This window comes from Gambusia affinis, linkage group LG18 (genome assembly GCF_019740435.1).
Source record: "Gambusia affinis linkage group LG18, SWU_Gaff_1.0, whole genome shotgun sequence".
Taxonomy (NCBI): Eukaryota; Metazoa; Chordata; class Actinopteri; order Cyprinodontiformes; family Poeciliidae; genus Gambusia; species Gambusia affinis.
Genome location: NC_057885.1, coordinates 9,328,862 through 9,345,972, shown reverse-complemented (window position 1 = coordinate 9,345,972; position 17,111 = coordinate 9,328,862). Strand labels below are relative to the sequence as shown.

At 35.2% G+C, this 17,111-nt stretch overlaps 1 protein-coding gene across 1 annotated transcript in view; it reads left to right on the top strand.

Annotated features, from left to right (window-relative positions):
- The window catches only part of LOC122820678 (basement membrane-specific heparan sulfate proteoglycan core protein-like), a 54,923-nt gene that overhangs the window by 22,297 nt on the left and 15,515 nt on the right, over window positions 1–17,111 (top strand). The window contains exons 7-17 of the mRNA XM_044098248.1: window positions 5,662–5,934; window positions 6,249–6,512; window positions 7,194–7,466; window positions 8,664–8,927; window positions 9,599–9,871; window positions 10,605–10,868; window positions 11,546–11,809; window positions 12,100–12,357; window positions 13,291–13,563; window positions 14,747–15,001; window positions 15,396–15,704. Coding sequence (XP_043954183.1) covers window positions 5,662–5,934; window positions 6,249–6,512; window positions 7,194–7,466; window positions 8,664–8,927; window positions 9,599–9,871; window positions 10,605–10,868; window positions 11,546–11,809; window positions 12,100–12,357; window positions 13,291–13,563; window positions 14,747–15,001; window positions 15,396–15,704 — 2,970 coding nt within the window. The remainder of the gene's footprint in view (window positions 1–5,661; window positions 5,935–6,248; window positions 6,513–7,193; window positions 7,467–8,663; window positions 8,928–9,598; window positions 9,872–10,604; window positions 10,869–11,545; window positions 11,810–12,099; window positions 12,358–13,290; window positions 13,564–14,746; window positions 15,002–15,395; window positions 15,705–17,111) is intronic.

Here is a 17,111-nt window from a genome sequence, read left to right as displayed (position 1 = left end):
GTAATTGGGTAACTTATTAAAAGGTGTATTCTGACTTTATAGTCCACCTCACATTCAAACAAATTACTTCCTTGTTTGTCGACTTGTACTTGTCTGTGTATTCTCAACGTTGATGTTTGCCTCCGATGGTCAGATCCGTACTGTGCCTTTTGGTGGTTATGTTTTCGATTTCTGAGAACTTATTAAAGCAATGAAACCAACAAAAATAAGGAACATGTTATACAAAGCACAAATATTTCTGGCCAAGAATTTGCTGGTTTCAGCACGTCCACTTTGTGGTTTTGTGGTTTTATGGAAACGTTCTTTTGCTCACTGAGTGTCACAGTTTGAGCTGTTCCCCCCCAGCCAACCCTGAATGTATCATCTATCCTGTTCTGCTGCCTATACAGCTTACCTGTTTTCCCTGCTGCATCGTCTGCTGCTCTGCCTCAACTTTGCAGCCATCTTGTCTCCCAGTGGTTTGCTGACATTCTTGTCATTTGACCTGAACTGTTTCTGACTCGGCCTCTTATTTATTTCTTGGGTTGTTTTGAGGTGTTTGACCCCTATTCTCTCTCTGATTAGTCTTTTGGGTTCTGGATTTGTCAGCAGGTCTTGATGTTCAGATCTGATTTTTTAATTTGTTTTTGCACAGTCGCTTCGATACAAATTGAACCCGACCACAATCACATTTCCGAGTGAGCGGTTTACGACCCGCTTTCGCAGAAGAAACGCATCGTTTACGGAAGTAATGGCGCCTTGTATGTTGACACGCGTATCGATCGATTTTACAGTTTACTCAGAAAGTCACAAGTTCACTCAACATGGAGGAAGCTAATAAAAAGGAAACACATCTAGTAGCAGTGGAGTTTTGTGGAGCCAGAGGTTAGAGAGGTGTGAATGACATGTGATGCTTTTCAGTTTGGTGGCGTGGGTAGAAAGACGTCTGAAATCACCTACTGGCCTCAGAACAGGCAGACGTACGTTTTCATAAATGAATGAAATGATCGTGCATCAAGTGGCAGTGAATGTTACCAACAAGGCCTCTGAAGCTCAGTCATCTCTGTGTCTTTTTTTAATCCACAGCTTCTCTATTTTCTTTTCTATGCACAATTGAGGAAATGAAACACTTTTAGCTAAATGTGTTCTGGTTTCTGGCAATGCATTCATCTGGCAGTAATTACAATAATTTATTCTAAAGCTATATAAAGACGTTGCTTTAGAAATATGTTTTGCTTGGTTCTTTTCATTTTTAACTTCTTTCAAGTTGTGTTGAGCTGAGCATAAAGACTCTGGCAGCGTTTCACACTTTTTTTTTTCTACCTGTTATTTACTTCTTCACAGCCGAGCTGCTATGTTGACGTGATAAAGGTGACAGTTCTTAGAAAAATGCTTCTACATGCATAAAAATGAACTTGTATGTTTGTACATGAACACGTTTCCATGGTTCTAAAGAAAAACATTTTGCTCCACAAGCCTTGAATAAATACCATATTTGTTCTGCCTGATATTTGTTTGTTCTTCTGCACCTTCCTGAGCCAGAGTATTAAAAACAAAAACGTTAATTAGAAATTGTTACAACTGGATATTGATTCTAATCACAGGATCAATATGAAGCCCTCGCTCCAGAAGGAACAATTTCAGTTTTGTCCTTTCTGTGGAAAACGGTCCAGATAACAACTGGAATGTTTTATCAATTTTTTGCCTGCTGTGACCTTTAACCCCAAAGGCTTCATTTAACAAAAGCAACAGATGACATGTTTTTTTTGTGGTTCTGCTAGGACTTCTTCAAAAGATTCCCACTTGTGGTTTGTTGTTAGACTCTCTGTTGCCTGGTGGTTCTCACCACTGACCTCATGTAGGTCATAGTGGGTCAGCTCCAGTCCTCAAGGGCCGGCGTCCTGCCAGGTTCAGATAACTCTCTGGTCCAAATGATCTAGCTAACTCTTTAGCATGTCAAAGCCATGCACAGGCCTGCTGACGAGACTTTATTGGATCCAGGTGTTTTTTACCCTTGGAGAGAAATAAATCATGCTGGATACTGGACCCTCAGGACCGACTTTGGACACACTAGATGTGTCATTTACAGGCCTGGTGGAGAATTTATTTATTTTTTAATATTTTTCTCAGTGTTTCCATGTGGGTGTTTTGAAAAAAGTTACCATGTGGGCGGGGCTTTAGTCACTGTTTTCAGTTGTACAGAATCAGACCTGGAAGCATCTGCAGTTATCCAGATGTTTTGCAGAAATCACATCACCAACATTTAGTTCACATTTTAAATTAACATCCTCATCAAACCAAAAGTCATAAAATATCACAGCAATCTCTTTGCCTTTTGTCCTCAAATGCTTTCCTCGACTTTTTGCACATAAAATTTAAAAGAAATACCATTACCACATATTTCCATATAGAACATTATGTTATTGTTGTAAATTTAAATGGTGCCTTAACTTTGTTCTACTCGTGTTTTCAGTTTAATTACCCACTCAGTTGGTGGTTTCCTGTCCTTTGGGGGTCAAAACCAAATTTCCACCACATCAGAACATCCGCTGTGAATCTACTGAAACGGTAAATGACGTTTGTTGCAACATTATATTTATTTATTTTATTTTATTTTTTGTCAAATGTAATTTTTAGAGCCTCATTAGATTAAACCTCTTAGTGAGGGTCAAACAGTGGAAAGAGTTTGTGTTCAAAGACGTTTGTATTAAAAAAGTGTTTACTAAAATATATTCTACTGTTGCTGCAGTGGACAGGAAATCTGAATCCAACACGTCACTGTGGTTACATCACTGTGCAAACTTTATGAACGCTGAGTAAAAGGGAAGGAAACACAGGCACATTAGAGAATGACAGTTTTAGTGCCTTAAATGCAACTTCTTCTTTTGTTTTTACTACTTTAGCGAGAGCAAAGTGCAGCTGCTCCAATTAGCTGAGCAGCAGGTCTGGAAGTGAACATGGGGGAAACGTTACTCTGCAGACTGGGCTTCTTTTGTAAGTAAATTACTGGATTTCACTTCACTGTTTTGATACAATTATTGTACAGGGTGGGGAAAGCAGCTCGTTGCTATTTTAGACTCTCTTTCTGATAATTATGAAGTTAGTCGAGAACAAACCGTGAAACATTTCAAAATCTTAAGAAGACTTGAAAATGATCAGATCTTGTTCGTGTCACATGGCAGTCGGTCGCCTGGATGATTTGTTGCAACAGCAGAGAAACTGCAGAGATCAAATCAGATGAACAACTTGGGAAAAGCTGGTTTTTGGTGTCCAAACCAAACCAAAACAAAAAAACAAATCTCTGTAGCCGTAAAAAATTAATATCCTTATTTAAGGTTTATAGTGAAGTGAAAACAAGTTTTAACCCTCCTGATATGTTAGTTTCTGGGGTACAGCTATAATGTTCGTGGGTCAGTTTGATCTGTGGAGTTTTTAATGATGCAATAGTGTCATAAACCAAAAAAATCCTCCAGAATGTTTTGGAGGAACTGATTATCTGATTATTAACTCCAATACTAATCATTTCAATCAATATTTGTGCAATGATGTGCACATGTGCATATATGTGTGTTGTGGTGTGTGTGTGTGTGTGTGTGTGTGTGTGTGTTTCTGTGTGTGTGTGTGTGTGTGTGTGTGTGTTTCTGCGTGCGTGTGTGTGTGTGTGTGTGTTTCTGTGTGTGTGTGGTGAAATATGGTTCATAGCTGCAAGGAAACATACAGAATTGGACATTTTTAATTTTTGTTTCTAGATTTAAAGAAACAATCTAGAAACTTTTCAACTTGACTGCCGGGTCAAATTGACCCGAACAGTTTCTATGTAAAAAGTAGGCGTGTCGGGTGGGGAGTGGTGGAAATGTGTAAAATGAATACATTTTCAATTTATATGCAGAGTGCATCTATTAAGACAAATAGAAAAAGTTTCATGCAATAAATAAATAAATAAAATGGCAGCCTTTTGAAAAGATAAAGTAAATTAAATTAATACAGTTTAAGTTTGATTTCTGTGCAAATGCCAAGAAAGTCAGAGCGATGGTAAAACATGGCAGCTTCCTCTTCTCTTTTGACACACAACCATCCTTGAGCAACAAAACACAATAATATCTCTAAGTGTCATTCTAAATATATACTGACAAAAATCACTAATCAGTTTTTAAAAACAATCACTTTGTTACTAAATATATGTGCCTATGGCAGGATTGTGTTTTTAGTGTTTAATGTGACTTTTGTTTACGGGCATCACTAGACAGCATCTCAACATTGAGCTTGTAAATGTAACTTTAATCTTGATGCAGCAGCTAATGTAACACAACTTCTCAAGAAATGTCTTTCCACATTACCGTATTGTTTAGATTATAAGCAGCTACTTTGAACCATGAGGCTCGTAGCCCGGCGTGGCTTATGTATGTACGTTTAGTTATTAAAAAAAATAAATAAAATGTAGGTGCAGCTTATAGTAAGGTGTGCTCTCTAGTCCAGAAAGTACTGTACTACTGTACACTAGGGCGGCGCTAAAGAGCCGCGGGTGCCGACCTCTGGTCTATATAATATTCTCATCTTAAATGTCATATTTTCATCAGCTGTGAGTAGAAAATAATCAAGATCAAGATTTTTTTTTTTATGTTTGTAGGCAAATGTTTCAAGTCACCTTTTTTAAAAATAAGATTTTTGTAATGATCAGTTCTTATTCATTGCAGTGTTCTGGTCCCTCTGCTGTGGATATTCTGAAGGTAAGAAAAATGTTCTTTATGTTTCTTACCATGAATCATGGCAACAATAAATATGTCAGTCAAAACATTTATCTGACTTATGTTTTCAGTCCTGTACAAGTTTACACAGAACATGAAGCAGTTCTATATTTGATGAGCAGAAGTTAAGAATGTATTTATTCTATTTATAGAATAAATAGATTCATATATTCATCTATTATGTCATGACCAGAACATTTTACAACCTGGCATTTATTTACAACTTATTTACACTTGTGTATTTCTCTCCGGGTTTCCTATTAATTTGGACAAGTTTCAATCAGAGCCTTTATTCACATATTTTACTGCTTTAGCTGCAGAGTGAGTGGTAAGACATCAAATTAAGCTCAGTGATTTAATTGCTGTCACCATCTTAATCATTTTAGTTCATAAAGTCCTCACTGATATCTTTCAGTGAGTCAGATAAACCTGCAGCCAGGTTTATCTGACTCACTGATACAGAGTTGAAACTGGTTGTTAAAGTCTGAAGAATCTGCAAAGGCTGAAGTGTCAAGTCTGCACTGTACAGTTGAGAGCAGAAGTTTACATACACTGAATAAAAAGACACATACACAGTTTTTCCTGACTGTCTCAAGTTTAATCAGATCAAACTTCTCTTGTTTATTGGAATAAAGTTGCTTCTATTTGATAATGCCAGAAAATGTGGGTTAGGGTTGGTTCATCAGAACCAGCATAACTTTAGACCAACCAATACAAACTCTCCAAAGCCAAATGAATGGAGGATTATTCCAGCTATCAGTGGAGATTACAGCTGCAGAGCTAAAGAGACGATAATAAAACAGAATGGAGTGAAGCTCTCAGACTGACAGTGTCAATGAGTTAGAATACAAATCTACACAATATAAACAAGAAAACTGAACCAGAACCAGGTCATGTTCTGATGGTTTGACTGATTTTTCTGCTTTGAATCCAACAGCAGATGAACCCAGAGCCAAACTGACAGCAGACAGAACAATCATACCAGCAGGGGGCAGCATAACACTGACCTGCTCTGTGGACGAATCTGATGACTGGAAGTTTGACTGGTTCAGAAATGATCAACAATATTCTGAAGATCAGTTCAGATCAAATGATGAACAGAACAGAGTTATCAGTGTCACAGAGGGAGGAGTTTACAGCTGCAGAGGAGGAAGAAAATATTCAGGTTTTCAAACTGCAATAAGTGGTAAAATATCTATTCTGAAAACTGGTAAGTTTAGTCCTTAATTCTGTAATAAATTAAAAATCTCGTTAAATCTTGAATTTGTTTGCTTTGTATTTGGAGGAAATTTCAATTGATCACCTAAAAAAAGTAAAAAGAATTTTTTTTCTACCATTTTTTATGCCATAAGAAAAAAAAAAAAGGAAAACAATCCTCACACAAAGGATCATGATTCTTGCATGAAAGGGTTAAGTAACAAAGCAAACATTGTTGACGTACATTTAGATAGGAACAATAATGTTAATCCAAAGGAAATATCCGTCAGTTTATTAGATGAAAACTGTTTTGTTTTTGTTGAATAGTTTCCATGCCGACTGTGATCCTACAACCCAGTGGACCTGTTGTATATAGAGGAGAGAAAGTCACTCTGAGATGTGAGATCCAGGATGATGGAGGAACTCAGTGGACGTATGAATGGAAAAGAAACAATGGAAACTCTCCAGAAGGATCTAGTGAATACATCATCGACAGCGTCTCTGACACCGACAGTGGATATTACAGCTGTATGGCTACAGGAGATTATCAGCTAACAGAATGGAGCGATGACGTCACACTGACAGTGAGACGTGAGTCTGATTTAGAAACTTTATATTGTTTGGATTTAATATAAAACCATGATTTTCTGTTATTTCTGACTGCAAGTAAAAGAAAAGCATGGAAGATAAATAAAAACAGCTACATGTCACTGAAGTAAATATTACAAAGTAAATCTACAATTTACTGTTAAGCCACAACTTTAATTCTTTAATCATAAATTTAATGTTGTACTAAGCAATACTCAACATTTTAAAATGGCTAAGTGTGTTAAAAATAGCTTTGTTTTTCCTGAAGTAAGTCATCTTATATGATTTAGCGTGTATCAAATAATTAATAAGGATTTTTGTATCGAGGCTTGTGGTGCAGAAACAGGCGGTGACGTTTGAAGCCTCGCAATCGGACCGAATCACGTGATTCATAAACCGACCCGTTAGTTTGATTGTGAATCAAAATGCATTGTTGTTTCCCCTGTCATATTTTCTTGTTTTAAGACTGTATTGCACATGTTTACAATTTTTTTTTAGTTTTCCTTTTTGCTACAGGCGTATTTTCCCTTGTCTGACAATAATGTAATCTTTCCTAATATCATTGTACATGTTAATAATAAATTATCACAAAAAGCGAAACAGAGAAACCAGCAAGTAAAGAATGGTCACTAATATGATTTTCTTTTATTTTTTTATAATTTTTTTTTTATTTAATAACCGCAGCAGATGAACCCAGAGCCTCACTGACAGCAGACAGAAAAATCATACCAGCAGGGGGCAGCATAACACTGACCTGCTCTGTGGACGAATCTGATGACTGGAAGTTTGACTGGATCAGAAATGATGAACAATATTCTGAAGATCAGCTCAGATCAAATGATAAACAGCACAGAGTTATCAGTGTCACAGAGGGAGGAGTTTACAGCTGCAGAGGAAAAAGAAAATATTCAGGTTTTCAAACTGCAATAAGTGACAAAATATCTGTTCAGAAAATTGGTAAGTTTAGTTCTTAATTCTGTAATAAATTAAAAATCTTGTTAAATCTTGAATTTGTTTATCATTTATGTTTTAGTAGCCATAATTTTTGGACCGTAGTAAAACAGAAATTGCAAGACTGCACCTCTATTTGATGATGCCTTAAAATAAAATATTAACTCTGTTAATGTGTAGAGATTAAAAAAGTAAATATTTTTAATTGATACATTTGGATTTTTCATTCATCTTTGATTTCATGCTTAGCTAAAACCTTTTTGCTGGTTTTGTCCAAATTTGATTTGTTGCATTTAGAAGTTGTTTAGGTTTCATAAGTTCGTCTTACTGTTACTTGACTTTTATGTAGTAGTGTTTAAACGTAAGTGGAGTATTTGTTTATTTGAGTTATTTTATATTAAAATGCAGGAAAAGTTCTGCTTATTTGTAATACTTTATATATTTTCTATTGTTTTGTTCTCAATTAAAGTTTTATAAAATTACAATTAATGTCTTTGAGTTAGAGAACACAATTAACATGTTTGTTAAAATTTTTAAAAAAATCCTTGAAGTTTATGAGCTCAGAAACTGAAATAGTTTCTATAAAATTGCACTTTTGATTTATTAAATATTCAAACAGAAAATGTTTGTTTAACCCTTTCATGCATAATAGTCACTACAGTGGACAGTTATCTAAAAGCCATTTTCTTGTGCTTCTTGTGGATTTTTATGTTATAAATGCACACGGACCACTGACGTGGACACTAATGCATCATAAAATACACTACTGGTCATCAAATGCAAGAAATTATTTTAGTTCAGTCCAATATGGCCGACAGACAAATAAGCATGCCGACCGACCCTGTCCCTCCTTCTACTGACGACTCTAGCAGATAAAAAAATTATTGTGACATCAGATAACCCCTAATGAATAATACTACTGGTGTATTTTTCAAAGAACAACTTTGTATTTGGAGGAAATTACAATTGATCACCTAAAAAAAGTACAAAGAATTTATTTTCTACCATTTTTTATACCATAAGAAAATTTTTAAAAAATTGGAAAAAAATCCTGACACAAAGGATCATAATTCTTCTATGAAAGGGTTAAGTAACAAAGCAAACATTGTTGACGTACGTATCATAGATAGGAACAATAATGTTAATCCAAAGGATATATTTGCCAGTTTATTAGATGAAAACTGTTTTGTTTTTGTTGAATAGTTTCCAAGCCGACTGTGATCCTACAATCCAGTGGACCTGTTGTATATAGAGGAGAGAAAGTCACTCTGAGATGTGAGATCCAGGATGATGGAGGAACTCAATGGACGTATGAATGGATAGCAACCAATAGAAACTCTCTAAAAAGATCCAGTAAATACATCATCGACAGCGTCTCTAACACCGACAGTGGAGAGTACAGCTGTATGGCTAGAAGAGATTATCAGCTAACAGAATGGAGCGATGACGTCACACTGACAGTGAGACGTGAGTCTGATTTAGAAACTTTATATTGTTTAGATTTAATATAAAACCATGATTTTCTGTTATTTCTGACTACAAGCAAAAGAAAAGCATGGAAGATAAATAAAAACAGCTACATGTCACTGAAGTAAATATTACAAAGTAACTCTGCAATTTACTGTTAAGCCACAACTTTAATTCTTTAATCATAAATTTAATGTTGTACTAAGCAATACTCAACATTTAAAATGGTTAAGTTAGTTAAAAATAGCTTTGTTTTTCCTGAAGTAAGTCATCTTATATGATTTATTGTGTATCAAATAATTAATAAGGATTTTTGTATCGAGGCTTGTGGTGCAGAAACAGGCGGTGACGTTTGAAGCCTCGCAATCGGACCGAATCACGTGATTCAGAAACCGACCCGTTAGTTTGATTGTGAATCAAAATGCATTGTTGTTTCCCCTGTCATATTTTCTTGTTTTAAGACTGTATTGCACATGTTTACAATTTTGTTAGTTTCCTTTTTTGCTACAGACGTATTTTCCCTTGTCTGGCAGTAATGTAATCTTTCCTATCGTTGTACATGTTAATAATAAATTATCACAATAAGCAAAACAGAGAAACCAGCAAGCAAAGAATGGTCACTAATATGATTTTATTTCTTTTTAATTATTTATTTTATTTAATAACCGCAGCAGATGAACCCAGAGCCAAACTGACAGCAGACAGAACAATCATACCAGCAGGGGGCAGCATAACACTGACCTGCTCTGTGGACGAATCTGATGACTGGAAGTTTGACTGGATCAGAAATGATCAACAATATTCTGAAGATCAGTTCAGATCAAATGATGAACTGTACAGAGTTATCAGTGTCTCAGAGGGAGGAGTTTACAGCTGCAGAGGAAAAAGAAAATATTCAGATTTTCAAACTGCAATAAGTGGTAAAAAATCTGTTCAGAAAACTGGTAAGTTTAGTTCTTAATTCTGTAATAAATTAAAAATCTTGTTAAATCTTGAATTTGTTTATCATTTATGTTTTAGTAGCCATAATGTTGGGACCGTAGTAAAGCAGAAATTGCAAGACTGCACCTCTATTTGATGATGCCTTAAAATAAAATATTAACTCTGTTAATGTGTAGAGATTAAAAAAGTAAATATTTTTAATTGATACATTTGGATTTTTCATTCATCTTTGATTTCATGCTTAGCTAAAACCTTTTTGCTGGATTTGTCCAAATTTGATTTATTGCATTTTGAAGGTTTCATAAGTTCGTCTTATTGTTACTTGACTTTTATGTAGTAGTGTTAAAACTTAAGTGGAGTATTTGTTTATTTGAGTTATTTTCTATTAAAATGCAGGACAAGTTATGCTCATTTGTAATGCTTTATATATTTTCTGTTGTTTTTGTTCTCAAGTAAAGTTTTTTAAAATTACAATTGCTGTCTTTGAGTTAGAGAACACAATTAACATGTTTGTTAAAATAAAAAAAAAATCCATGAAGTTTATGAGCTCAGAAATTGAAATAGTTTCTATAAAATTGGACTTTTGATTTATTAAATATTCAGCCAGAAAACGTTTGCTTAAGTATCAAAGCAAACATTGTTGACATGCGTATCATAGATAGGAACAATAATGTTAATCCAAAGGAAATATTTGTCAGTTTATTAGATAAAAACTGTTTTGTTTTTGTTGAATAGTTTCCAAGCCGACTGTGATCCTACAACCCAGTGGACCTGTTGTATATAGAGGAGAGAAAGTCACTCTGAGATGTGAGATCCAGGATGATGGAGGAACTCAGTGGACATATAACTGGAAAAGAAACAATAGAAACTCTCCAAAAAGATCCAGTGAATACAGTATCAGTGAAGTCGATGGATCTCACAGTGGATATTACAGCTGTATGGCTAGAAGAGATTATCAGCTAACAGAATGGAGCGATGACGTCACACTGACAGTGAGACGTGAGTCTGATTTAGAAACTTTATATTGTTTGAATTTAATATAAAACCATGATTTTCTGTTATTTCTGACTGCAAGTAAAAGAAAAGCATGGAAGATAAATAAAAACAGCTACATGTCACTGAAGTAAATATTACAAAGTAACTCTGCAATTTACTGATAAGCCACAACTTTAATTCTTTAATCATAAATTTAATGTTGTACTAAGCAATACTCAACATTTTAAAATGGTTAAGTGTGTTAAAAATAGCTTTGTTTTTCCTGAAGTAAGTCATCTTATATGATTTATCGTGTATCAAATAATTAATAAGGATTTTTGTATCGAGGCTTGTGGTGCAGAAACAGGCGGTGACGTTTGAAGCCTCGCAATCGGACCGAATCACGTGATTCAGAAACCGACCCGTTAGTTTGATTGTGAATCAAAATGCATTGTTGTTTCCCCTGTCATATTTTCTTGTTTTAAGACTGTATTGCATATGTTTACAATTTTTTTTAGTTTCCTTTTTGCTACAGGCGTATTTTCCCTTGTCTGAAAATAATGTAATCTTTCCTAATAAGCATTGTACATGTTAATAATAAATTATTACAAAAAGCAAAACAGAGAAACCAGCAAGCAAAGAATGGTCACTAATATGATTTTATTTCTTTTTTTCTTTTTTTTTTAATCTAAAAATCGCAGCAGATAAACCCAGAGTCTCACTGACAGCAGACAGAAGAATCATACCAGCAGGGGGCAGCATAACACTGACCTGCTCTGTGGACGAATCTGATGACTGGAAGTTTGACTGGATCAGAAATGATCAACAATATTCTGCAGCTCGGTTCAGATCAAATGATAAACTGTACAGAGTTATCTACGTCTCAGAGGGAGGAGTTTACAGCTGCAGAGGAGGAAGAGGAAATCCAGTTTTCTATACAGAAAAAAGCAACGTTCAGAAAATTGGTGAGTTCAGTTCAATTCTGAAATAAAACAAATAAACAAAAAAAGGCTGTTTTAAAATCTTTAATCTGTTTATTGGTCCAGTTTTATTACTGTTCATTTTGCTCCATTCGTGGTTCACCTTAAAACATTACATGTTTTTTTTCTTGCTTTTTCCGAAACAAAACGCAAAATGTTTAATTTGCATATTAGCAATTAATGAGGGTGCTAATCATAATCCATAAGAATTAAGCATTTTCCATTTTTTGCTTTATATAAGTTTCTGTCTTCTGATTGAATTTTATTCATTTTAGTTTCTGGGCCGACTGTGAAGCAACATCCCAGCTGGCCTGTTGTATTCAGAGGAGAGACGGTCACTCTGAGATGTGAGATACAGGATGATGAAGGAACTCAGTGGACGTATGACTGGAGTATAAACAACAGATACTTTCCAACATCCAATGAATACAGGATCAGCAGAGTCTCTGAGTCTGACAGAGGGAACTACTGGTGTAGGGCTAGTAATGGCTATCAGACAGACTGGAGCTCTGCCTTTACACTGACAGTGAACTGTAAGTCTGACAGAAAAATCCTCATTCATACTATCCAATCAATCAATCAATCAATCAATAAATCAATCAAATTTTATTTGTGTAGCACATTTCAATAGGAAGGCATTTCAAAGTGCTTTACATCATAGCAAACACAAAGTCATCAAGTCGGAGGTTCTTGCTTTTACATCCATAAAAGTTTTACCGGTTTCACTCCTACTGTGTTAAATGGAACAAAATACTTGTTGGTATTTTTATTCCCGCTCACAATCATGCAGTTTAAAACGATGTAAACAGCTGTTCAAAGAGCTTCCAGCATGAGGCTCCGTACACCTATTTCACAGAATTTTTGCTGGGACTCTTTTTGTGCAGTTCTATGGTTCCTGGTATCTTAGAACACCAGACAAAACTCCTCACATCTGCATTAGTTCTCATGTTAAATGGTAAATCAGAAATAATTTGTAACAGTTTCAGACTATTTTATCTTAGCCTGTCCATTGCCTTCCTATGCAGTTCTGCTCTGTTCTAATCTCTCTTCAGTTCTCTGTCTGGGATTTCTCCCATTGACTTGGATTATCTCTGGTAGAATTTCTACCAGCCCAATCCTAGAACAGAAGGAGAACTTCTGAACGATGATGTTGATTTTCTGCGTTGTTTTAGAAATGTTCTCTGTCTGTAGTTTTAGCAAAGGAAGGGAAGGAAGCTGTTCAGTCGGTGCTAGTCACTCTTTCAAATTCTGGTTTTTGAAAGACTAGTTCTTAAAATTTTTTTTTTTTTTTTCAGGTATATTGATTGGGAACAAATTCTAATTTTCAACAATAACTTGTCCAGGAAGCTTTAAACATTAAACAGCATAAGTGACTCAGAAGTTAAAGTTTGATTGATCTGAACTGATTGTTTCCTCAAACAAGCCACTTTCTAAAGATTGTCTTGTTTTCTGTTTGTTTCAACCAGCAAATGAACCCAAAGCCTCACTGACAGCAAGTGATGACATCATACCAGCAGGGGGCAGTGTAACACTGACCTGCTCTGTGGACATCGGTGTTGGCTGGAAGTTTAACTGGTTCAGACAGGAATCAGAATTTTCTACAGCTCCGCCCATCAGAATCAGTAGATCAGGTGGAGTCTTCATCATCACAGAGGGAGGAGTTTACATCTGCAGAGGAGGAAGAGGAAATCCAGTTTTCTATACTGGAACCAGCAATAAGGTCACTATTCAGAAAACAGGTAAACTTGTCTTTATTGTGAAATGAAACATCTTTAATGTTTCTTTGTTCATCAGTGGTGTTAAAAATATTAGGACTCCAGTTTGATGATCATCATCTGTAACTCCATCTAATGACGCCTGAAAGCAGAAAATTTGTTCCTGTTCATGTTGTGTCAGATATTTAAACCAGATCATGAATTTCTATGTTAATATTGATGTAGGAGGATTTACTGCAGCAACGTGTCTGTTTGATGGAAAAACTGTACAAATGTGATTATATAATGTACAGAACAACATTCTGACTGCATGACAATAATTTATAGGAAGTTCATGTTAAATGTCTAATACTGTTATGTTTTGCTTTATCTTTCTCTACCAGTGATCTTTTTTTTTTTGTAATAATGAGAGCTATGAGACACCTACAGTTGAAGACAGATATTCACTGGATCAAAAGTCATTAAAATAGTTTTCTCAGTGTATGAAGTTAAATCAACATTTTCTTATTTCCAGTCCTCAGGCCCCCCTGCTATGCATGTTTTAGATGTACCTCTATTCCAGAGCAGCTGATTCAAATGATTGCATGACCATCAAGTGATGCAGAAACCTGTTAATCACCCACATATTCAATCCAGGTGTGTGGCAGAAGGGAAACACCTAAAACATGCAGGGCAGGGGGGCGTGAGGACTGGAATTGGGAAACACTGAGTTAAATCAACATTTTCTTATTTTAGGTCGACTAGAACAACCAAAATTATTTCTATTTGCTAAATGAGAAGAAAAACTAAATAGTGAACACATTTGAGATGTTTTTTTGTAGTTATCTTTGAATTAAGAAATGTATTTACTTTTTTTCAGTATTATGGTTAATTGTCTTTTAAACTTTCTGTCTTGGGTCAAAACATTTTAGTTTCTTTCCACAAACTTCTGACAGGTTTACTGACACATTTGAGTTAATTGAAGTCACACCTGAAACTCATTGTTTTATTGTTTGACATGATTGGAACGTCAAAAGCTTTTTAAAAATGTTATAAATTTTTGCAAAGTTTTCTGGCATTTAGCAAATAGAAATAATTTTGTTAATTGTAACTAACTTAAAACCAGAGAAGTTTGTTCTGATTTGATTTCAGATGTTGGTAAATAATGTGAATGTGTCTCTTTATTTGGTGAATGTAAATTTCTGCTCTCTGTTACTTATGTGAACAGTTCCCATTACACCAACTGTGATCCAACAACCCAATTGGGCCCAAATCTACAGAGGAGAGAGAGTCACTCTGAGATGTGAGATCCAGGATGATGGAGGATCTCAGTGGACGTATGAATGGAAACCAACCAATAGAAACTCTCCAACATCCAGTGAAATCATGATCACTGTTGATAGCAGTGGAGATTATAAATGCAGAGGAAGAAGAAACAGTTTCACCTTCACAAAGTGGGGAGTCGTCACATTAACAGTGATCTGTGAGTTCATCATGTATGAATTATGTTTACAGGGATTTTACTAGCAAATATCAATATTTAATGAAATATTTCTATATGTGTGAAAGTATGTTAGTATTTACACACGTATAAAAAACTGATAATCAACTTTTACTGCAGGTTATAATGAGTAGCTGCAGTTCCATGACAAATGTTAACAAATCTTTGTCCATATTCTGCTATGCTAAGTTCATTCACATGACAAGTTATTAAAAATCAGTGACTGGTGTGAACAGTAACATGAAATGTATTCATAATTCAGTCAAGGCGCTCATCATCATCATCATCATCATCTCAGCCATCAGAGGAAAGTGTTACTGCAACACTAGAAATTTAATTCAAAATATCATTTTTATGACGATCTCTCTCTCTCCAGCACCCAAACCTCAGCCTGTCCTCTCTGTGTCTCCATCATGGCCGAATCCTGGAGCCTCAGTGACTCTGAGCTGTGAGGGTTTGGAGCTTCAATCAGCAGGATGGAGGTTCTTCTGGTATAAAACTGTTCCTCATACATCCAGCAGTACCTACAGATCTGAGCTGCTTCCTGGCAGCATCAATGGTACTGAGCAGAACTCCTTCATCATTAATGGACCGACCCTCACAGCAGGATTTGTGTGCAGAGCAGGAAGAGGAGAACCAAAGTTTTACTCTAATTACAGTGAAGTAAAGTTTGTCTGGTCTGCAGGTCAGTTTATTCCACAATTTGCATTTTTGATGAGTTCTAGTTTCTAGTTAACGTTGTGATTAATGTATTGTGTTCTTCCTGTTTTTTGTGTTGTTTTATTAATAGTGGTAAACTCACCACACAGTTAGGTTAGAGAAGTTCATGAATAAAAAGCTGAGACAATTCTGATAACAATAACAAAACAATGTGTTGTTGAAGCTATGAAATACTGATGAATGTAATCAATAAAGAGAATGTTAACGTCTGGGGCCTTTAGGGGGTGCTGTGGTGCATGAGTAAGCTGCAATAACTTGAAGAAGGAGTTGAATGAGCAGCTGGTTTCCTGGACGAACTTATATTTGAGTGTTGTTTCATTTTCGGTCGTTTTGGTTGTTATGTGTACTTAGTGTTTTTAGTAGTGTTTTACACCAAAATGAGAATATTGTGTGATGTTTTTACGTCTTAGATCTTCATTAATTAATTAATTTATTTTTATTTCTATTGACACATGCAATTATAAAAAAAACAGACTACAAATTCAATAGCAGTTTTAAAATTCTTGTCTTTCATTATTTATAATCAGACTACATGAAGGAACACCTCTCTGTTTGTTTCTGTTAGTGTTCATCCATGGTTACTCAACTGCTTCGTTTTCTACAGGGATGCAAGATTTTATGATTTGGTTCAACATGTGATTCAAAAATGTGTTAATTTTTGGGTTCCTCTGCATTTATATCTTTTGATGTGGTGAAAAACTATTGTACCCTACATATTTAAATGATATTATTTGTGGCTGTATGGTAGAGTAGTCATCTTGCAATCGGAAGGTTGTAGGTTCGATTCCAGCTTCCTCCTACCACATGTCGATGTGCCTCTGGGCGAGGCACTTAACCCCAAATTGCCTAACGATCTGTGTATCGGTGTATGAATGTGTGTGTGTTTATGAGTGCGACTGGGTGAATGTGACTCTAGTGTAAAGCACTTTGAGTGGTCAAAATGACTGGAAAAGTGCTAGATGAGTTCAGTCCATTTACCTTTTACCAAGTGCTATTTGGAAGTTTGATTAACTCTGAATTATTTGCAGAAATATTTGATTAGATGATTGTAAGTTTTTTGAAATTTTCTTCCCTTTTGACATTTAAAGGTCAAAATCTTGGAGTCATTTTTGACCATTTCTATTTTAATTGATAAAGTAACAAAGTAGCAGATTATCACTGCAGCAGTTTACTGTTCTTTAAACTTAACAAAGCTGATAGTTTTTATATTTGTTGATTTTAGTTTTGTTACCTCAAAGCTCTGAAACTCTGACATTGTGGATTCTTTTCTCATTTAAAAAAAAATTATAACAACTTTTAGAATCTAAAATTTTCTTGAGGTAACACTTATTTTCTTTATTTTCTTTATTTTTGTTGTTTTTAGTGTCTTTGG